The following is a 23,386-nucleotide window of genomic DNA, read 5'->3' on the forward strand; positions in this document are numbered from 1 at the left end:
CTCGCACAGTATGACTCTTCACCATACATTGCCTCTGAGTTCATGTAATCCTAGTTATTCTCAAAGTGGGAATATAAGGATTACTTACAGAAAATTCATTTTCTGGATCAACAGACCCTTTTCTGACTGGTCTTGAATAGTGGAATCTCTGCACATAGTTAGACTTGTAAAAGCTAAAAAACACATGACAAAATAATAGTGAAACTATGACAATAAAACAAGTCAAAAAGAAAACAAGATAAAAACAGGAACAGTTATAATATACTGTAAAAACTTAAAAGCAATAAAATCCCAAAGATAATAATAAAATAGTAAAAAAAAGTTTGCTGAAGCTAAAAAAAATCCATAACTCTGAGATAACAAGCCAGCACTGCAAACTCTCTGAAAGGCACCTAACATGGCTCACTTGGTGAAGGAACCTGAGAAGTACTGCCTCACAAAGCAACTCTATTGTCCCAGTATATAAATATGGGAGGAAATGCTTCTTCAGGTAACATTCCTGCAAGATATTTAGAGGCATTAAAAACAGCAGTTTGATTTGGACCTAGAAATGGATTAGCAACCAGTATAGATGGCACAGTATTGGTCTGTAAGTGGCCAAGTATAGATGGCAAAGTAATGTAAGCACTTCAGCCAGTCACATTCACTTTTAATAAGCTTGCTCTTCTGCTTTACACTAGTTGAACTTTCTGCCCAATGTTTAAAGGTAGCTCTGTGTATAACACTTTGTTATAGCAGCTTAATTTATATACTGCTTCATACCACCTAAGCAGTTTCTAAGTGGTTTACAACTGTAAGCTAATTGCCCCTAACAAGCTGGGTACTCATTTTAGTGACCTCAGAAGGATGCAAGCCTAAGTCAAACCTGAGCCCTGGCTGGTACTGAACTCACCACCTTATGGTTTGTGAGTGAATGGATGCAGTACAGGCATTTAACCACTGTGTCACCAGGGCTCTTGTTGTGACCTTCATATCATTTCTAACTTATGGAGATCTAAGGTGAACCTATTATGGGGTTTTCTTGGCAGAATTTGTTCAGAGAGATTTGACTTTCCCTTCCTCTGAGGCAGAGAGTGTGTGACTTGCCTAAGGTCACCCAGTGGGTTTTCAGGTTTGAATGAGAATTTGAATCCTGGTCCCATGGTGTCCTAGTCCAACACTGCAACCACTACAACTCTGGCTCTCTTGCAGTGCCTTTATCTGGAGTGTGAATAACAGCTGCAGAGAAGTCTCAGTACAGATAAGTGCTTCCAGCTATCAAGGCAACCCATGCCTCAAGTGATAATGACAGATTCAGGAACCCCATCAAACTATCTAATCACTGTGATATCAGTCCCATGCATCCCATGCCCACAATCCAATTCGGACAACTTATCTAGAAGACTGACAATATCATGAGCTATTAAGAGAGCCAAGAGAACCTACAGGGTTATGTGCCCCAGCTTCTGCTCCTCTCTCAAGATGACCATGAGAGTGTAAGGGGAATTGATCCAGAATTTTGTGAGGCCAGTTTGTTTACTGCAAGCACATTCTCCAAGCAGTCAAGGAGATGACTACATACATGAGCATTACTTGATGGCCAATATAGAAATCAAATAGACTAGGTAACTGGAAGAAGAATATGGAGAGGCTTCATTCTCTCTGAAAGAACAAGACCAGTAGATTGTGACACAGATCATGAACTGGTAATATTGGAAATTATAGTAAATCTAAAGAACAACACCAAACCATCAATCATGGCAAAATGCACCCTGAAGAACATCCTCATAGAATTTAAAGATAACATGAAAAATTTGCACTATTAAGATTTGCACTATTAAGCCTAACTGACCAGAGCTGAAACAACTCTGAACTGAAGCTAAGGACATTGTCAGGAAGGAATGCAAAAAGACATCATCTGTAGCCAAAAAAGAAATATAAGCCTCAATGGATGATAGATGAAACTCTTCAAGTAGTTAAGGACATAAAGGATGCAAAATTAAAAGGTGACAGAAATTGGGTCAGAACCCTGGATACAGCTGTTCAGTGACTACATACGGACAAGTCTACATAGGGACCACAAAGCACAGTGTTCAAACACGAATCAAGGAACATGAGAGACACTGCAGACTGAGTCAGCCAGAAAAATCAGCACATTATAAACCATCCTGGGCATAAAATGCTGTGTGAAAACACTGAAATTCTGGACCATGCCAACAACTACCATGTCAGGATGCACAGGCAAGCCACTGAAATCCACAAACACCTGGACAATCTCAAGAGGAAAGAGGAAAACCTTAAAGTAAACAAGGTTTGGCTTCCAGTCCTGAAAGACAGCAAGATGAAGACTCAACAAATGCAAATGAGAAATCTCCAAGGGTCAGGGGTTTCCCAGCAGTCAATGAGCACTAATCAAGCAGACACTAATCCTCTTTTGCAGACCCTCCCACCCTGAGCCCTGCCATTAACAACAGAATAATAAACATGCAAATCACTCCTCCTATCCCAGGGTCACACAGTATATACATACCCAACTCCTTTCTAGGCAAGCATTCTCTGAAGATGCTAGCCACAGATGCTGGATAAACATCAGGAAGAAACTCTTCTAGAACATGGCCACATGGCCCGAAAAACCCACAAAAAACTATGGGTGTCAGCCATGAAAGCGAGAGACACTGCAGACTGGGCCAGCCAGAAAAATCATCAGTAGCAGAACATGCCACAAACCATCCTGGGCATAAAATACTGTTTGAAAACACTGAAATTCTGGACCATGCCAACAACTACCATGTCAGGATGCACAGGGAAGCCACTGAAATCCACAAACACCTGGACAACTTCAACTGGAAAGAAGAAACCCTTAAAATGAACAAAGTTTGGCTACCAGTCCTGAAAAACAGCAAAATCAGGACTCAGCAAATGCAAATGAGAAACCACCCAGGGTCAGGAGTTTTCACAGCAGACAATGATAACTAATTAAACAGACACTAATCCTCTTTGCATATCCTCCCACCCTGAGGTCCTGCCATAAACAATAGAACAATACACAGATTAACATGGGAATAAATCCTCCCCACCCAGGATCACACAGTAAATATATACCCAACTCTCTTCCATGCCAGCATTCTCTGATGATGCCAGCCACAGAAGCTGGTGAAACATCAGGAAGAAACTCTTTTAGAACATGCCCACATAGCCTGAAAAACCCACAAAAAACTATGGATGCCAGCCATGAAAGCCTTCGACTTCACAACTACAGGACTATTGCATTAATTTTCAATGCCAGTGAAGTGATGCTGAAAATTCGACAACTTGCCCAATGTTTAAAGGTAGTTCCTTTACATATATAGAGTGAGACAAACAAGAGGTCCAAGCTGGGCTCAAGTAAGGAAGAAGCATTAGGGAGCATATTGCAAACATATGTTGAATAATGGAGCACAGAAAAGAATTTCAGAAGAAAATCAGTCTGTACTTTATAGATTATAGTGAAGCTTTTGATTATCTAGAAAAACTATTAAAGAAATGGTTGGCCAGAGCATTTTCTTGTCCTGATGCATAACCTTTACTCAGGAGAAGAGGCTACTGTCATAGTATCAATGGATACTAAAGTTAGAATTGCCCATGACATTGTATATCAAATTTCACAATGACACGGTTGTGAAAGCTGATCACTGGAGAAAGATGATAGCAAGAAAATTAATACATTGAAGATTTTCATACTTGCCTGCATCGCTGGTAAATCACCCTCCAAAAGTTGCTAAAAGGAAAAATAAGGCTCTCTGTCTGAACGCTGGGAGCACTTATTAATTGTTATGGAAACGGAGCTCTCTGCAGCGTTCTTCAATCATTGCAAGGAAAGCAGGGAGATTCTTCTTAACACACGCTTTGTGTCAAGAAGATAAAGAATAAATCTCCCTGATTTCCTTGCAACGATTGAAGAACGCTACAGAGAGCTCCATTTCCATAACAATTAATGAGTGCTCCCAGCATTCAGACAGAGAGGCTTATTTTCCCTTTTAGCAACTTTTGGAGGGCGATTTACTAGTGATGCAGGCAAGTGTGAAAATCTTCATTGATAATGTGGTGCTGTATCTACAGATACTATGGAAAAAGATAAATAAATGGATCCTAGAAAAAATCAAGTTTGAACTCTCCCTCGAAGCCAAGACAACTAAGCTGAGAATGTTGTACTTTGGACATATCATGAGAAGACTTGGCTCATGGGAAAAGACAATAATGCTTACCAAAGTAGAAGTAAGCAAAGCAGAAAGTAAAAGGCAACAGGAAAAGAGGAAGACTGCATTCCAGACTCAGTCAAGGAAGCCAGCATTACAGATAGACAGACTCAGTCAAGGAAGCCGTAGCCCTGAGCCTGCAAGACTTGAGCAGGGCTATGGATGATAGGATAACTTGGAGGCTCTCATTCATTGGGTTGGCACATGTCGAAATTGACTTGATGGCAGTTAGCAACCTAGTCAGCTTGAGACTTAATTGAAATGGTTTGAAGAAGGTATCACCAACTGTCTAGCAAACCAGCTTTTCAAGTATTTTATTATTTTTAAAAAAAATGTGTAAAACTCAATGGTCTAGGCAGAGAAATAAGTATCTATCTTGCAAAATGAAACTTCTTTCAAAGCACTTTCAATGTCCTGATAAATCATTGCTTGTCTTTAGGCATAGATTGTGAGCCCAGTACCTGAGCCTGGACCTCACTTGTCTTTTCTGCTCAAAGTGCAATTATTTTGCTTTTATCCCTGCAACAAATATTAATGAAAGGGCATAGATGACAAATAGGCCTTGTTGTCTCAAGAGCAAGTGTTTACGTTATTGTTTTGAATGTTAAAAGAGTTGAAAAGCTAAAACAATGAAGAAAGTAAAATTGTGCCACTTATTAAAAGTACTACATAAAAATCAATAGCAGTTAATATTATTTTTAAAGGTCAAAAGAGCATGAAACCATCCAATCACCCTTGAATGACAATTTGTTGCAGTCTCACTCTGCAGATGCTCTTTCTTATTATTGCCAATCTATCGAACCTCCCTCCCTTGTTTTATTTATTATTTTATGGACACACATAAAGCACTATGCTTTATGCTGAGCTGTAAATGACCTGGTGAAGCTGATGATATTTTCCTTGCTGTTACGTGTGGTATTTCAACCACTTTGCAGATATATCAAGATCAGCTCTTGTAACTGTTCCACTTTACAATCCATCAATCTAGACACTCAAAAGCTTTAAAATACTAAAAGTTTGTGAAGGTAGGCAAATTGGATGATGTCTAATTGAAAGGGATGCCATTGTGCCACCAATACATAATAAGACCTCCTCAGTTGCTTTGGTGCCCAGCAAAGGGCAGGGGCAGCTAGCCTCAAAAGAACATAATTGATCATTTGTGACTTTAAAAGATTGTCCTTTTAAGGACAATTCTCTAATATGACCTCATTTGAAAAATGACATTAAAAAAATATCAGATTTTCTTCATCATCATCCTAATCATCATCATCCTGCTTTTCTCCCAAAATTGGGAATCAAGGTAGTGTACAATTTTAAAAAGAACAATAAGCTAAAATCATAGGAAAAAATGGACATTAAAATGCAATTAAACTGTACACAGTTTTAAACAATTGAAGCATGTACTTTAAAGGATAAAATGCAATCAAAAAGATTAAAAAGCTATGTAAAACATGTCAGTTTATAAAATGAAATACAGCACCTTTAGCACGCACACACACAAACAAATGTCTTTTAAAAGTCTGTCAGAATTAAAAGGGGTTTGTCTGGTGATGGAAAGACAGTAAAGAAGAGGCCATTCTGACCTCCCTCCGAATCAAGTTCCAAAGTCTAGGGGTAGCCTCCAAGGAGGCCCTCTCTTGCACCCCTATTTGCTTGTGACAGTGGTGGGAATGAGACAAGGACCTCACCTAGGGAAGATACACACATAACTTCATTACAGTCATGGACTAGCCTTTACAAATAGAGAGTAAGTACAATATGAGCAGATATAGATTAGAGATCTAGGAAAATTCAGACATACAATGATTTAAGTATATTCCATTAGGAACCCAGTGGAGCCTTCTTTGTTGTTCTTTTGTGACTTCAAGTCATTTCCTTATGGCAACCCTAATGCTTGGGTTTTCTTGGCAAGTTTCTTCAGAGGGGGCTTGCCACTGCCATCTTCTGAGGCTGAAAGAGTGTAACTCAGGGGTTGGCAACCTCCGGCCCGCGGGCCGGATGCGGCCCGCGAAGGCCTGGCCGCCGCCCCCCCGCCTGCTTCGGCGGCAAAATGGCGGCGAAGTCTCGCGCGACCTTCCCTGAGGTCGCGCAAGAGTTCGCCGCCATTTTGGGCAAAAAATGGCGGCGCCATAGCGGCCTCTGGGGCTATGGGCGCCGCCATTTTTTCGCCCAAAATGGCGGTGCGCAGAGTGGGCCCGCTGCCATCCCTGGGGCCCTGCTTTTTTCCTGTTGTGGCCACAATATCCTCCACTGTCATCCATGATCCAGCACAATACCAATGAGAAGAGGGGTTTTTCCATGGGCAGATCAAGGTGGTGAGGCATGTCAGACTCATATTCTCTCTGCTGCCTTTAGAATGCTGCCAAAAAGCTGCCAAATGCTTTGAAATGATGGATGCATATCCACAAAAGGAAGTGAAGGCTGGTAAATAGAGGATTCCCATGGTAATGGAAGAGAATAGCTCTGAAGCATCTGAAGATCTGAGTCAATTTTGGAAGAAATGATGCAATTAAGAAAGCAAACCAAACAGGATTGTTTCCTCCCTGCAGAGGAGTTCCTTGTTCTGACATTATTTTTTCTGCACTTACTAACCTAAATATTACCAGAAAAGGGGAAATTTTGCCCCCGTGACCCCACTAATTATACATACCCAGAAGACTGTGGATAAGAGTCGGCTATGGATGAAGACTTGAGCAATAGAAAAATAAAGAGGAAGAGGGAGCAAGATTTGGCAATACTGTAGTCTTAATGAAGGAGGAGACAAAAATGAGGAAGATCAAATGTTATTAAGATTATAAGGAACATAGAAAAGACACATGTGTATGTATGTGCCTTCAAGTCACCTGTCAACTTATTGTGACCTCATGCATTTCATGGGGTTTTTCTTAGGTAAGGAGCACTCAGAAATGGTTCTGCCAGTTCCTTCCTCTGAAATGTAGCTTACTGCACCTGGCCTTCATTGGTGGCCTCCCATACAAATACTAACTAGGGCTGACCCTTCTTAGCTTCCAAGATCAATGTTGTTAGGCACTGAGGTCCTAATAGACATGATACAGTGAAACATAAATCAGACAGTAACAGGAAAATCTCAGAATTGACAGGTGTGGATGGATAATGAGGTGTCCCACCTTTCCTAAATATTTTATTTAATAATAAATATTATTCCCACTAAGCTAAGAAAATATATTTATTGAAGCTGACTTTATTATTAGCACGTTCCCTTCCAATGCTAGCACCATGGTGTTCGCCATCTTTCCATCACAGTTCCAATGACTGAAGAAAATGAAAGCTCATTAGATTCTGTCTTGTAGATAACAGCTATTACATTACCATTGAATTATCATTCTTGCCAATCAGCTGGTTCAGTTTGGTAGTTCATCAGCAAGTCTCTCCCTTAATTAAGAGCGGGAAGGAAACCTTCAGGCAGCGATAACATGACAGATGGAACAATAGGTACAAAGACACTCCTAGTCCCTTTTTAGGATGGTAATGTGTATGTTCGGGAATAGGGTTGCCATAACTGTCAACCTCCAAACCGAGACAAATGTAAAAAGTAGGACAAATGTAGGACAAAATTTAGTCCCAAATGTAGGACATATTTTTTAAATGGAGGACACGTGAACAACTAAAAAAAAGTAATAATTTAAAAAAGTATTAATATAAACGCATGTTTCTTAGGAATGCTCAAAATGGAGGACATTTTGGCATTATTCCAAAAGGTACATTATGGCAGAAATGTACTTCCCTTCCTGGCCAAACACCCCCCCCCCCCAATTCCAAAACACAAAACAGCACATTTGGGCATTTAACATGGCTTTATTTAACAAGGCCTCTTGCATATTTCAGAGGCTTATTGCATAACCAAACCCTTTGGGTTTAACACTTAACATGGGTTAACATTTAACATGGTTATATATTTAACATAGCTTCTTACATATTTCAGTTGCTTATTCCATAACCAAACCCTTTGGGTTTAACACTTAACATGGGTTAACATGGCTATGCATATTTAACATGTCAAGGTGGTTTAACAAGAAGTGGATTTGCCCTTGGTTTCAGGTTTCTTACACCAACTATACTTCTCAGAAGTGTACTTGGTCAAAGTACTTTGATTTTTCTTCACTGCTCATGAGTTTGTAAAAATCAGAGCAACTTCCATTGGCCATGTCTCAGAGGCTTGCTGAGATCAATATCATCATCATCATCATCATCATCATCATCACCACCACCATCACTGTCACAATTAGGCAGACTTGTGTTAGCATTAAAAGCACAAAAAATACACGTTGGAAAATCACACTCTCTTGCCCTCAGAGAGAGTGGTAATCATCATCATCATCATCATCATCATCATCATCATCATCATCATCATCATCATCATCATCATCAAAAAATTAAGGGCCCTTTTCTTCCTTCCCCTCCCCTACTTTGGCCTAGGCTGGAAATGGCACCATGTGGCGCCAGGAAGGGGCCCTTTCCCCTCCCCCTGGTCCAGAGGCCTACCCTCGGCCCTCCTCCTCCTCCTCCTATTTAGTCTCCACATGGGGACTAAATAGAGAAGCTCCTCCTCTTGATGCTGGCTGGCCAATGGGGGCAGACTGGAGCTGGAACAGCCCCGCCCCCTGCCAGCAGTCACAGTTTCCGGCCCGGGACTAAATACAGAGAAGCTCCGCCTCCTCCTTGAGGCTGTCCAATGGCATACTGGGGCTGGAAACAGCCCCTCCCCCTCTGTTCTGCTATTGGCCAGCCAGCCTCAAGGGGAGGAGCTCCTCTTTTTTAGCCCCATGTGCGGGTGTGCAAGCGGGGTGAGCACAAGCTGCCGCCAGCCACAGCCCAGACAACTGCCATGGGCTGTGCGGAGGTGAAGGAGGAGGTGGGTGACTGGCTGGCCACATCAGCAGGCCGGGCCCAAACCTGGGAATTGGCAGCGACCGGGATGGGAGCGTCCCGGAACTGCAAAAAACGGGACAGTCCCGCCTGCTGGTGGGATATGTCAACCCTATCCGGGAATCACTTGATGTTGTGGTTTGAGATGTCAGGATTCAAATCCCACTTGGCCATGAAAACCCACTGGGTGATCTTGGGCAAATCACACTCTTTCAGAGGAAGGCAAAGGCAAACTCCCTCTGAACAAATCTTGCCAAGAAAACCCTGTGATAAGTTCACCTTCAAATCACCATGAGTCAAAAATGACTTGAAAGTACATAATGACTACAATTTGTATGTCACATGGTAGAAGAATTTTATCCATTAGCAACTGTTTACAACTAAGGAAAATACCTTATGCCAACACTTTTAAAAGTTATTTGTGAAAGTACTGTCCCTTTACTATTAATTTTAAAAGAACATATTTAGAGAACTAAAGATGTTAGCTGTATAGACACTCCAGAATCTAAGCCTAAAAGTAATAAAAATTTTGATCACATAGACTTAAGTCAGTACTGCCGTGACTATAATTAGAATGTAATGCTATGTAAAAGATCTGCCACCACTCAAATCTGATTGAAAGAGGAAAGAGGAGTACCAGAGACCACCAGTTCACTAAATATCAAGTTTCCAGCTGATAGGAAAGCAGTACAGAAATTTTGATAACCCTGTGAGGTTGTCACAAGCATTTTTAAATTTAAATATTAATAGAAAGAGAGACTCACTTGATGATCTGATCAGGCACTGGTTTGTTTTTGAACCGTGGATGTTCTTCCAAAACTGGTTGTACTGTAAAGCACTGTATGTCTAAAACACATGGGTTAAGGACATAAACATATAAGATACTCTGCTACGCCCTTTTAACAAAAGATGTTAACTGGCCTGGAAACAAACAAACAACAAACAAAAACCTCCACAAAAATGCAGAAATTAAAAACATAGTCATGAAATCCATATGCTGATATACTTATCTAAGCAGAAATATACTTCCAGATTTGTTTGTTCAGGTAAAATACCTCAAAATAAATACCTCACATTCAAGACTTTTTAAGCCTGTTTCTCATCGTAGAGTGCATGTGTAAAAGTGCACTGCAGTTTTAAATGTACTGTGTTGGATTTTTAATATCAGCTGAAGTCTATGGGAGAAAATAGATTTACAATCACATTGCAACCTTCATATAGTTTGTCTCTCCGTGTGCATTGCCTATGAATAGATGTCTTCTATTTCAATAATTTTCAGTCTTTCACCCACCATTTCCCCCTGTAGATCTGCATACAATTGTGAATGACTGTTGCTCATTTTAATTTTCATTTTTAGTGGTACAGCATTTCTTCACTGTTTCATCCTGTGCAATCCAGTAAAACTATTGAGGATGTGGATATTTCTACTCAGTTTCACCAATAGGGTGGACAAACTCCACTTTCTACCTTGCCCCTATTAATGCTGCTTTTTAAAATAAATAAATAAATAAATAAATAAATAAATAAATAAATAAATAAATGTTTTTAATCCAAAAGCAAATGTGCTACTTTACTAAAGTTTTAATAATATAATAATCCTTTTTTTGATGTGATAGTAGTGTAACGAACATGGCTTTCTTGTTTCCATGTTAGTTTCAATGCAATGGTGGGGGTACAGTGAAGACAGTGTAGATGGGATAGATGGATACTGTGGGACTGCTTCCAAGTCTATTTATACAGCAGGATGAACCATTCTCTTCTCCTACACTTAGCTGGAAAAGGTATGGTGACCTTTAAGATGTGTACATGTGTCAGGGGAAGACAACACATGGATGGTCAAAAGTCAAAATTAGGCTGTCAGTGAGTTTTAAACATAGAGGTCATCCCTTGAATCAGCATGAGTTCAATAAATGATACGGGAAATTATTCTGATTCTTTCTCACTGTTCAAGCTAAGTGGCCATGAACGTGATCAATACTTGTGTAGGCTCCTGGAAACTGCTGTGAGCTTTGTAGGGGAAAAAATGAGAAGCTTGTGTAGAATAATATTATATAGGGTTTTTTAAAAAACAAAAGGGAGTCTTTAGTATCTTAAGAGTACTTCATATTTTGAAAAATATTACACAGAGGCCATTTCCATGTAAGAGAAGCAGGAATCTACATGTGGGATCCATGCAATATCCTATATGATTTCAATAACAGGTACAGTATTCTTGAGTGGAAAGATGTGATACTTTTGAAACAGGAGAGTCATCTAGCCTCATACCTTTCATCTTTGGGTAGAAAGTGTTGTAGCTTACTGTATAAATCAAATTAGGAACATTTGTCTGGTTACTCCAATAGCCTTTTAATGTTGAACCCTACAGGTAAGAAAAACCCATCTGGTTTTGAAAAAAACACACCATTGTATGCTAGCACAACAGCTTTCTTTGCCTGAATCAGAAGCCCAGAAGAAAAGGGAGGTGAAGGGTGAATTAAGAAGAAAAGGAGCTTGGCTCTTAAGTGCTTTTCACTTGAGTGTTGAGGCTAGAGAAATGTAAACAATGATGATATTTTGACAAGCTGTTATAAAACATTTGTGTAAAAGAAAGGCTTATGGTTTTAAAGAATTTCTTTGCCCACTTTGCAATGTGATTTTGGCCTTTAAAAAAATCATAGTCTCAAAATATCCCACTGAATAAACTGCAGAATGCTTAAAAATGACATCTTGACACCTTGTTGCAGGTTCTTTCACCAAGTAACAATAAGCAGAAAACAAAAGTTAATGCACAACCTGTATTACAACTGATGGAATAGGAGCAAAAGCAAGCACTGTCATTACTAGCATTTAGAATGCCCCAAGAATCTTACTTGCGGAAACCTTCACCCAGAACTTTGAAAAATTGCTTTTTCAAAGTATAATCTCCCTGAATCCTGGGTGGGTACAGTCTAAATAAATACATTTTCCGCAGTCTGCTTTGTTCGCATATATTTCACTTTCTTCACTTCAACAGAAGGGTAAGACATTCTCTATCTCTCTTTGTTTAGGGAAATGTTTTGTGCTAGGTTGGAGAACAGGGTTTTTGTGGGGGGTTTATCCATACCTTTCAATGCTCTCCTGGTAGAAATATGCTTGATTGCTTTACTGAGGCACATTTTCATCAAGCATCTTTCAGAAAGGCATTTCCTAGCTACTCTAGCACTTGAGATTATAATGATGTTTTTTTTAAGCTGCTGGTTATTGTGGTATTAGATAGTATGCTTTGGGTTTATTATATTTTATTATACTTCGATGATGATTTTACAGATGGAATTGTTTTTCAACATACAGAGTATGTTGCTTCCGCTGCCACTGCAACAGAGGCTTAAAAATAAGTAAGATACAACTGTTACAAGAAAACCATATGCATTGCCAGCATACAAAATTATAGTTATGGGGATCTCATGGAGAAGCAAACTGCTTTCTGACTTTGCAAATGAGCCCAAATATTCCTCAGTCTTCATTTTTTTGGTGGTAGTTGCAAATTAAATTATTTCTGTCAAAAATACATGGATTGGGACATGCTGTTAACAAGAATTATGGACATGCTTTTTCCAGATATCAAGCAAAGGGGAAAATTTCAGTTGTTTTGTTAATTCAATTTGCTGTGAAGGAAAAAAAATATCACTATGGATGTACATTATTCTCTGTGCAAAGGCCATTTGCAGTAGTCACAGCCATGGTTTTACAGCTGTTCTATGTATCCTTTTAAGTATCTGTTCATTATTTTGCCAAAAAGTTTAAAAGTTTAAAGTTCATAAGAAAGGTGTTTATTGCATACCTTGTGGATGCTCACCCCACAACAATGTTTGGGGTAAGAGCAAAAGGGATAGTCTACATGCAAGAATATTATGTGAATTGCTGTGGAATTTTGCACATCCACATCAATATTTAATTGTCTTCATTTTCCTGCACAAATTCACATCTATTTGCCCTCCCTCTGTCAAAAATGCACAGCCATGCAAATCCATGCAAAGGAGATGGACAGCCACATATTTAATAATGCACATCCTTGAAGATAGTTGTGAATACTCTGGTAAAAACTGTGAATCCTTTTTCGGAGGAGTTTGTGGAGTTTATGGGGAGGGAGCTGCAAAAAGTCCAATTTCCTTCAAATTGCATGTGGCCAGATTGCAGTCTATTCAGCTGCAATGAGGAGTTTATTAATCATGTAGACAAGCCCAACGCCAGCAGTAGGTAGGCTTGTCAAGTGTTCCTTATTACGAAGGATGTCCCTTATTTGAGGGCCAGAAATTTTGTCCTTTTGGGATTGGCAGGTCTGTCTTATCATAAGGGATGTCCCATCACTGAGAGCTGGAAACTTTTTTCCTTTTAAACAGACTGAATAAGACTGAACAAGATGCCATAAATCCTGTGTTTGGGGTTGTGGGGTCAGCCCTTCATAAAGGCAGAAATGTGTGCCTCATGAATAGGCAGTATGTTAATTTTACAGAGAAATATATGGATAAATTTAGTAGCATAGATACTTTCATTTGGTATTTAGGTAACTTCCTGACTGTCAACTTTGCATGCCATGAATTTCAACAGTCCCTTCCTCCTCTTTTGAAAATCTGGCAACACCAGCAGAAGTTCAGTCCTCAACATCTCTAGTCAAAGCAGGGATAATGAATTTGTAGCCCTTCATGTTTGAAAGGGGCTATGGCTCAAGTCTCAGATCACATGCTTAGCATGCAGAAAGTCACAAGTACAATCCATGGCATCTACAGCATTCTGTCTGAAATCCTTTAGAAACACTGAATTCTGTCTGAAATCCTGGAGAGATACTGCTTGTTAAGGTTGGCTGTACTGAGATGAAGGGACCAGTAGTCAAACCCAACAAAAAAGCTTCCGGTACTCCTGAAGATTTTGAGCCTTCAAGTCTCACCAGACTTTTCAGCATGGCCAATGCTCAGGGAGGGCAGGCACTGTAATCCAGAGGGCCATAGGTTTACCATCCCTGAGCAGTTGTGTTGTGATAAAATTTGAAATGCAAGCCTTTCCCAGGAATGTCTCTAATGAGCCTGTACAGACAGGCCAAAATAAAGCTGCTTTGGGTCATTTTGGAGGTATGCTTTTTAAATGATGCATGTGTCCTAAGAGGCCAGAAGCCACACCAAAGCCTCGCTCTAATCATAAGGACTGGAACACAGCTTTGGCCTCTTAAGATGCATGTATCATTTAAACAGCATACCTCCAAAGTGACCCAAAACAGCTTCATTTTGGCCTGTCTGTACAGGCCCTAATATTTATTATTTATTTTGTCTCACCTTTCTTCCATGATGAGTGGCAGATTATGACTAGTTCCGGCTTATCAAAAAGTCTCAGCTTTTTGACCCTGCAAGCCCTGGCTCCATTACACCACCGTCCCTGGGCAAAGGATAGGTAACAGTCACTATCTCTGCCAGTCTATGCAATCAGGTAGTAGATGATTATGAGTTTCCTGCATGCAGGCTGAGGGTGGCAATACCTTTATTGTACCAATTTCAGCTTTCTTAAAAACAATTACCTTCCAGCATTTCTTCTTGAACTGTAGAATAATGTATAACCACAAGGAAATGAAGAATAAATAGACAGGTATTTAACCTATAAAGACTATATAAACCCAAGCTAGGTTTAGAATGTATATTTGACATTTACGGTTTAACATCATGTAGAAATATTTCCTCCTTCCTTTTTATGGTTTGTTTGCTGTACAACTACAGTATATGAGGAAATGAGATGCCCAGATTTAGCCAGTAATTGCATCCTAATGAACTACTAGTTATCTCTGTTGTCAGTACTATATATTTTAATTACATGGTACACTGAAGCAATATAAGCAACAAGGCATTTGATTGTAGACGCAAAGAGAAGGTTGGACAAGTAAGCACTTGGCTAGGTGGCCTTATAACAAAAGTGCTTCAAAAATTTGACTTGGGTTTCACAGGTGAAGTGTATAGGAACTTGCTTGATAAATAGTGTAAATCCCATTTTCAAACATATGGGTGTTTTTCAGAAGGCCCTGTGAGCTTGCAGCATGTTTGCTAATAAGGACTAGAAAAGCCAAGGCTGTATTTGCTCAGAAGGGAGAACAAGTAAACTTACGTATTTAGATCACAAACTATAAACAAATGATATTATGTTTTCAGAGTTGCAAGTGGGTCTGTCATTTTTCACACCACAATCAAATGTTTTATGGACTTTTGTTGTCATAAGTGAATAACTGAAATCCCATACAGAGCTTTTTATTAAAATTCCTGGTATACTTGAACCAGCATGGATCATAGGCACATTTGCTAAGGGATTCTCAGAGCTGTAGTCCAAAAAGTAACTTTTTCAAGCTCTGCCATCCCAAACATTAGGCAGCCTAAATTATATTTTGGTAGTACTGATGGATGATTAATGGGAACGCTATTAAACATATGATACTGCATATGTATCCAGTTGGATCTTGCTGTACTAATTAACATAGGGACTGAACAGACAAGCCAGGATAGCCTGGGTCCTCATGCCGCTGCACCATGGACCTGCTACCACCACGTACCCCTTACCTTCCACTGTTGCCTGTACTGAAAAGATCTTCACCTCAGATGTGGAAAGGGGGGCCCAGCCATGTGGGTGTAGCCAGCCACCCTGTTTCTACGTCAGAGGACACATGGGTCTACTATACTGGGTCTACTCAGTATAGGTGATGACAGATGAACGTAAGGGGTGCATGGGGCTGCCCAGGCTGCCATGTGTTGGAGCAGAGCTTCCTGAAAATTCAGTAGAAAATAGCAGGTCTTTTTGACCCACACTAAGGCCCCTTTGAGCCAGGATTAGACTAGGACCAGTAGATCAGTGTTTGGTCTGCCTGATCCCAGCCCAAGGATACTGGCGTACATTGTCTGAACAGAATGATGTGAGGCTGGGGGATAGGACAGCACCCATAGAGTGTTTTTGTTTTGCTCAGATTTTTATTTCATACAAAAGGTAGCTGTCCTATTCCCTCCGTTATTTGAGATTTGTGGCCAAGATATTGTATGGGTCTCATCTGTGTCTTTATGGCAAAGTCAGACTATTTGACACAGTAACAACTGGATTCTTCAGAACTATATTTGCTGTCCCATTCTGCATTTCTAATGTAGCTCTTCAAGATTGGCTCTGTCTCTATCAAGGCCAATGCCTGGACACATATGATGGATTTATAACTAAAGCCTCTCTCTCCCGCCCCCCGCCCCCACCCTTTACTCAAAATAAGGCTGACTGAGAACCAACTGACTGAGACATTACATTTAGTAACTCATGGATATTCCAAAGCTAAAACTATTATTTAACAAAGTATCTGAGACACAGAGTTACAACATCACTAGTTACAAAGTATCTCTTTTCTACAGCTATTTGTGCCAGCAAAATATTTGGCTAAATTGGTTTGGTTAACTTAATTTAAAAAAGCTTCCATGATAGCTTGTTTTATTAGCTTACCATCTGCATTTTGGGAAGTGAGATATCAGAGTTCCTTATGCAGTTCTTATGAATTTTCTTTTATTTTTATTCCCTTCTGATCAAATTCTCACATTATGTGAGGGCGATCTGGCTGCAACATCGGCCACCAGGGTTGATTCACATTACAGATAATCCCCAGATTCTGTGCAGCAGTTTAGTGACTATTGTAAATCCTTGAAAATTGGGTGACTGAATGGAACCTATCGATTCTGGTGTTAATTACAGTATCATGATGTTGTTGTTAGTATTACTGTAATATATTCTATATTTTATAATAGTACCATGGATTCTTTATATCAGCAGGCCTTCAGTCCATGGATTTGACCACCTGCAGATCATCACACCCCATATTATTCAATGGCAGTGCATTCACACAGTCACACCCACACCCACACCCACATACATGTCACCAACACTGAATAATACGGAGCACAATCATCTGCATTTTTTGCCATCCATGGGGGAGGACAAAACTGAACCCCCAAGGATGGGAAGGATTCATTGTATTGTAATTGTTGAGTTTACAAATGGATTGAAATGCTGGCTGAAATGAATTTCTCACCATGGATGTAAATGCTAAACAGTCCTTGTTAAGGGATAACTTTATATCAAAGGATACATTGACCAGAAGAGTTTTTGATATTCTCTCCAGGAGGTGTTGTAGTATTCATTTTCTCAGCATTTGGGAAATGGCTTATCAATTGTGCTTGAAAATCTTCTCTCCGCTCATATTCTTTGCCACGATATATGAATATTTTGTTCTGTAAGAAGAGTAGACTATGCATTAGAGTGATTAGACTTCAAACCTGGATGTTTGATTGCCACAATAATCATAGTTGTTCTTTAGAGCTTTATATGTGCTCCTTTTCTCAGCAGGAGTGAATGTGGGTTGCACAAAGCACTGCATTCATATCATTAGTTAAAGGCCATGTTCTCAGAGATTTGCAAGGCAAAGCTGAATGATACACATTAGACTAGTAACAAGACCAGAAATCTAATGTCTCATGACACTATTTCTTTCCCATATCACTTGTGCCTTTGGGTTAATATATAGTGAGATGGCACCTAGAATATCCCAGAGGGTTAGATTCAGGCCTGAAGCTGTCAGCTACTAACTGTAGCTTAGGAGTATATGAAAGTTGAAAGATCAGTGGACGTCAATGGAATTTGAAATTTTAAACTGCTAGTGGCTGAAAAATTATGTGAAGAACAAAGCACGAATAAGATATATTTTTATATGGGATTTCAGGTACAAAAGTTACAAACAAGCATGAAGGAACACTAGATACAATATTCATTAGACTTCCTGTTTCATTCACTTGGACATTTTGTATTGTCATGTTCGCTGTTCATTAGGATCTTACTAGCTATAAACCATCCTTTAATTACTGCTGTCTTGTACAATAGTCCAGAATGCTCCTTGTCTCTCTATTACTTCCACTATAAAGCACTTCTAACCTTGAAAGCAAGACAAAAAAGGAATACAATGAATCAAATTTCGTTCTCAAAATGTGACACTTACTATTGTTACAAATGACACTTCAGATAGCTGCAAGAGAGAAATCCTGTACATTGCAGAATCAAATGAAGATAAATCTCTCCCTTACCAAATAACTCCATTTTCATTAGCAGTGTACAGGCATTCTTTACGGCTTAGAACAAGCAGTTATTAAAGATAAAGTACACAAAGTAGATATATTTACCCTTAGGAATGTGGGGAACCCTTGCCCATAATATCCAACAGCAAAATAATCTGGTTTAGGCCTCAGAATTTTCATGATGTTCTCATAGAATTTTGCTTGCTGAATCTGAAAGCAAAGACATGGGACAGATTCCTCTAGTATCATAGACTGGTGCAAAGGTAAAGATTTTTGGAGGCTTTTCCTATCTGAGCAAAGACTTTTGGTGAGTCTGAAATAGTACAGTGGCTGAAACAACTACATAGGGTTCAGATCATCATCACTTTTCCAATAAGCAATGGCTTTCTAAGAGGAATGTCAGGGGGATGCAGAAGAATTAAATGATATAAACTCTCCCACATATTATTTTCATGAGGCCTAAGGGCTATTTTTTTTAATCCAACCTGTATTTTCGTAAAATCAGAGCTATTCCACAATGAGTATCTCCAGTTTCTTTTTGTAAAATATACTGATGTAAGTAAAACAGAAACTAATTGACAAAACATATTTGGAAATCTTTTCCCCACAATCCAATACTGTTGATTTGGCAAGCAATTTTTAAAAGAGCTCTTCCTTTCTCAATTGCATTTGGCAGAGGAAATTGCTCTAGCATGTTGAGTTGCAAAGCCTTGAACACAGAGCAATCCAACTACACACACACACACACACACACATATACCACGAACTGACTATTTTGAATTAAATCTCTTAATGCAGACCATGTTTCCTATTCTAAACTATGCTCTAAACTACAAGAAATAAGATGTTTTTAAAAAATCTGGAATCACAAATAAATGAATATCTATATTTTTCTCAGAGAAACACTTTCTTACCAGGTTCTGGCTCAGAAGTTCATAATCAAAAATTTCCATTTCATATTGCTCTGCCAGTTCTTTACACAATGATATTGCTTCCTCCCACATCTGCCAACACAACATGGTATACATAAGTGAACCAAGTTTACACAAAATTGATGATGCTCACTGTGAGGAAAACACGTCCTTATATTATAAAGGCAAAGACCTCTCACACCAGGGTTATAAAGAATACATACAGGTTTTCTCATGCTTGGGAGGAAAGGGCATCTTGGCAAGATAGACAAAGATTCAGTGTGTGTGTGTGTGTGTGTGTGTGTGTGTGTATTTCAGGATCTTTTCTCTGTGTATCTAAACATGTCAGGTTTTGCACAAAATAAACTTTGTACAGAAAACAGTGGAATTGCATTGTTTTGAACAACAAAATGTTCCATCCCCAAAATGTTTTTACAATGTCAACAGTTGCTAAAGAAAAATGCAGAAACTCTTATAATTGACCTAAATGCCTAAATGGAGTGAATGCTTTTGAAATGTTTCATTTTGGGGTGCTAGAATGAAATAACTGCAGGTTTTCATCACTAACCTACGTCTGTTGATAGTTTTCTGAGATAAGACCTACGAATATGTTTCTCTTCACTGCCACTCATGTTTATGTATACATGCACTGATCTTTCTCCCTTTTTGTGTCACAGTTCATGTTACTATGGCATAAACTAAATATTCTGAAGAGGAAACTTCCATACTGCTATCACCAACTCCCAAGATCTTTGAAATATGGCCACAGTTAAATGGAAGATGTCAATAGCACAAGGCAAAATTACTGCTGCCTACCCAGGAGACAAATACATCCTCTGAAAGCAGCCTTTTCAAAGAAGGCATTTGTCTCCCAGGTAGGCAGCAGCCTACTGATTTTGGCTTAATTCTAAAATGTGCAAACATTTGTTCCTTACAAATAAAAACTGCTTTATTGTTGAACTCAACATGTGATAGAGCAAATCCAACAGATTTGCAGATGTGTTGGCTATAGTTCAACATGAAATGTATACTTTGCCTAAATAATAGGAATCGCTTGCTAAAGAAAAAGCCATATATGTCTTGGATTTCATTTTGGGAGTAACACAGGATACAAGTGCAATAAATAAATAAATAAATAAACAAACATAATATCTTTAATAAAAGTTTCTGAATGAAATTCATGCACAAACCTACTTTTGTACCACTATGAAGAATAAATGCAATGCAATTCATGATGAATTTATCTATGTAATGTTCCAGACAGACTTCAATTTAAACATATGTGCTGCATTTTCCACTTGACGTCACAAAGGGTTTAGGCTGTGGCATATGATACATAGCCATTAGACAGACATTTAAAGCAGACACACACACACAGAGGTTACCTTTCCCTTGTCAAAGTATTCTATAATCATCTCGTATAAGTGCTCTTTTAGGTGCCGATGTGTTTGTGAACTCTGAAATTCTGTTTGCATGACCTGAGGAGTGCACTGTTCATCAGACCACTGGGAAAATATATATATATATATATATTATTTCAGCAGAAAAGTACAAATAAGTTGATGCTGGGATCAAAATGGGTTTTATTCTTCTCAGTTTCTACTCCATTACTGAAGCTGTTCTACTTCTTCATCTCTAAATACAGATCAACAAGATTGAACTAAATCTTACAAGGGATGACTTGTGTATGGGGGTACAATTGTGGGGGGGGGGGAGTGTGAGAGAGAAAATGGAGAATAACAAATGTTTCCCACTGTATCTGCCTTTCTGTATTTTTAACCATCCAACCATTCATATGCATATTACATAGTGTGCCGGTAATTATTGCTGAGAGAAATGTCAAAGCACCAACAATTTTAGAAGGACCTGAAACATGAACACTAGATGAAGAGTTAATAAAGCAGTACGGTCTGGAAGATCAGACTAAAGTAGAAGGGTGTTCTCATCAACTCCATCACCAGCCCTGTTCTATCAAAACTTGCATACACAAATTTAATTTTAGCACCAACTAGAGTGGATAGGTTGAATCAATGACATCTCTCTGATTCTGCCTACTCTTGTTGGGCCTATCAACTGGATTTAAACCAGATGTTAGGTTCAACAGCATCTCTTCTCTGCTTCCTAAACCTATGACCTCTCTCTCTATATATCTATATCTATATCTATATCTATATCTATATAAGCATTTTCAGCAATGATTTCTATTCAATAAGGTATTCAAATGGGACCGCCCAACTTACCGGGCTGGTCCAGTTGCTGTGGTCCGGGGGAGGGCTGCTTCCCTAGTGGTGTGAGACCAGGTGAGGGGCATAGGCCTTTGGGCCCCTTGTGGCAGCTCAAGCCAGCACTTCCAGCCTGCTGGGACTCTAACTCCCAGGTTGGCTGGAAGTGGAAGTGCCGAAGTACCATGCCATTGCCTGGCTGGGCCACTTCCAGTTCGGCCAGGATTCCAACTTCCAGGCTTACCTGGGAGTGGAAGTGGCCCATGACTGATGGGCTGCGGGGGCTGCAGCCCTGGGATTGGCCAGGAGGCAGCCCCCCCTTCCTTCCTGGCCAATGGTTGGCTGGCCGGCCTTCAAAGGGCTGTGCCGCCCGGTGCTTGGTGCCATTTTACTTGCCGGCTCCCACCCTCCCTCCCTTGCAGGATTGGTGATCTGTTGTGACAAGTTTCCTAAGGTGGCAGCATAGGTCTTGGATCTGATGGGCATGGTTTCCTGTGCTGCAGAGCACTGGATTGGGAGTTCCAGGGGACCCGGGGGTGCTGAGGATGTAGTGATGTCGCCAACGTGGGGCCAACATCGATTCAGTGTTCCCCAGTGACAAGGGGCAAAGATGCACATATGTGTATAACTGGATCCCAAGGTGGTGGGGCATCTTAAACCGGTTCCCCTTCTGTCATCCCGAAGTCTGGCCGTGACCAGACAATTCGGTTCATCGACCAACATGTTTTCGAGTCAACCCGCTATACTTGTATTCAATAAACTTGTGGCCTTTTTATGCCAATTGGTTGTCCATTGTGTTTTTCCTCCCCTTCCCTTCCCTCCACAACAATATATTTCTTCTTAAAGGTAACAACAAGAAATTTCAGCTATTTTCTTCCCACTGAGGGAAGATCTTCAAAAAGCAAGCAGTTTACACAATATACTGAAGTGAACCATTTAAATACTGGAGCTGTATTGAATACCTATAAGCTATCTCACCTAACAACAGATAAACAAGGCAAACAATTGAGACTTCCAACAAAATGTTGCAGTTTGAAATGCTTCTGTTTAGTGTTTCAGCCAACTGTACTTTCTAAGGATGTAATCGTTCACTAAGGTTGCATCTGCATCATAAAAATAATGCAGTTTGGCATCAGTTTAACTTCAATGGCTCATTATTATGGAATCCTGTGTGTAGTTTGATGTGGCACCAGAACTCTGAAAGAGAAGGCTAAATATCTCACAAAACTACAAAACTCAGAATTCCATAGCATTGAGACATAGAAGTTAAAGAACTGTCAAACTGCATCATTTCTTCAGAGCAGATGCAGCCTACATTTCTTCTGAAAGGTAACAACAAGAAATTTCAGCCATTTTCTTCTTGCTGTGGTAAAGTCTTCAAAAAGCATGGCGTTTTCAAAGGGTATTTGCAGTTTGGAACTTATTTTGTGTGCTTGTTTTGCATACAAATCAGCCTTTTATGTAAAGAGCCTTTTCTGTGAAGATAATAATATTTCAAGGCAGGAATATTAATTTCTGCACAGAAAATGCTGTTTGCAAATTATAAAAATTTGTACATTGATTTGCATAGAAAACAGCTTGTTCTGTTCAGGAATAGAATTTTTTCCCACAGGAATTAATATTTCTTTGTTGAAATATTATTTTCTATGCAGAAGAGGTTTTTCCTGCACAGAAAATGCTGGTTTCCATGTAAACCATATGTGAACCACACGTGAATTAATTCCTGTACTGCAAAGATTCTTGTCAATTCTAGATTCTGCTCATCGTAGTTTTTCAACACTCCCCAAAACATGTTTTCTAAACAGGAATTAATTTTTTGAAAATGTTCAAATATTGTTTCCATCTCTAGTACTTTCTTATAGAATACTACATTCCATTGCCACTTTCCACTATGCATTTTTGCCTCCCTTCCTCCTCCCTGCCCTCTAGTATTCTGTAGACATTCAGCATATTCAGGTTTAAATGCAATTGTTAGTCTCAACTACACTAGAGTGAATTAATGGAACTTGTAAAAGTCAACATTTATGTTTATTTCACTGATTTAATATTTTTAGTCTATGGATGTGAAGGAT

At 39.4% G+C, this 23,386-nt stretch overlaps 1 protein-coding gene across 1 annotated transcript in view; it reads right to left on the reverse strand.

Moving 5' to 3' along the window:
- DOCK2 (dedicator of cytokinesis 2) overlaps nucleotides 1-23,386 on the reverse strand; it is a 336,713-nt gene that overhangs the window by 19,898 nt on the left and 293,429 nt on the right. Inside the window, exons 39-44 of the mRNA XM_042453565.1 lie at nucleotides 20,478-20,597; nucleotides 19,096-19,185; nucleotides 18,287-18,391; nucleotides 17,203-17,344; nucleotides 9,866-9,947; nucleotides 89-173 (exon numbers count right to left, since the gene is read on the reverse strand). Of these exons, the coding sequence (XP_042309499.1) occupies nucleotides 89-173; nucleotides 9,866-9,947; nucleotides 17,203-17,344; nucleotides 18,287-18,391; nucleotides 19,096-19,185; nucleotides 20,478-20,597 (624 nt within the window). The remainder of the gene's footprint in view (nucleotides 1-88; nucleotides 174-9,865; nucleotides 9,948-17,202; nucleotides 17,345-18,286; nucleotides 18,392-19,095; nucleotides 19,186-20,477; nucleotides 20,598-23,386) is intronic.

This window comes from Sceloporus undulatus, chromosome 2 (assembly GCF_019175285.1).
Source record: "Sceloporus undulatus isolate JIND9_A2432 ecotype Alabama chromosome 2, SceUnd_v1.1, whole genome shotgun sequence".
NCBI classification, from domain to species: Eukaryota; Metazoa; Chordata; class Lepidosauria; order Squamata; family Phrynosomatidae; genus Sceloporus; species Sceloporus undulatus.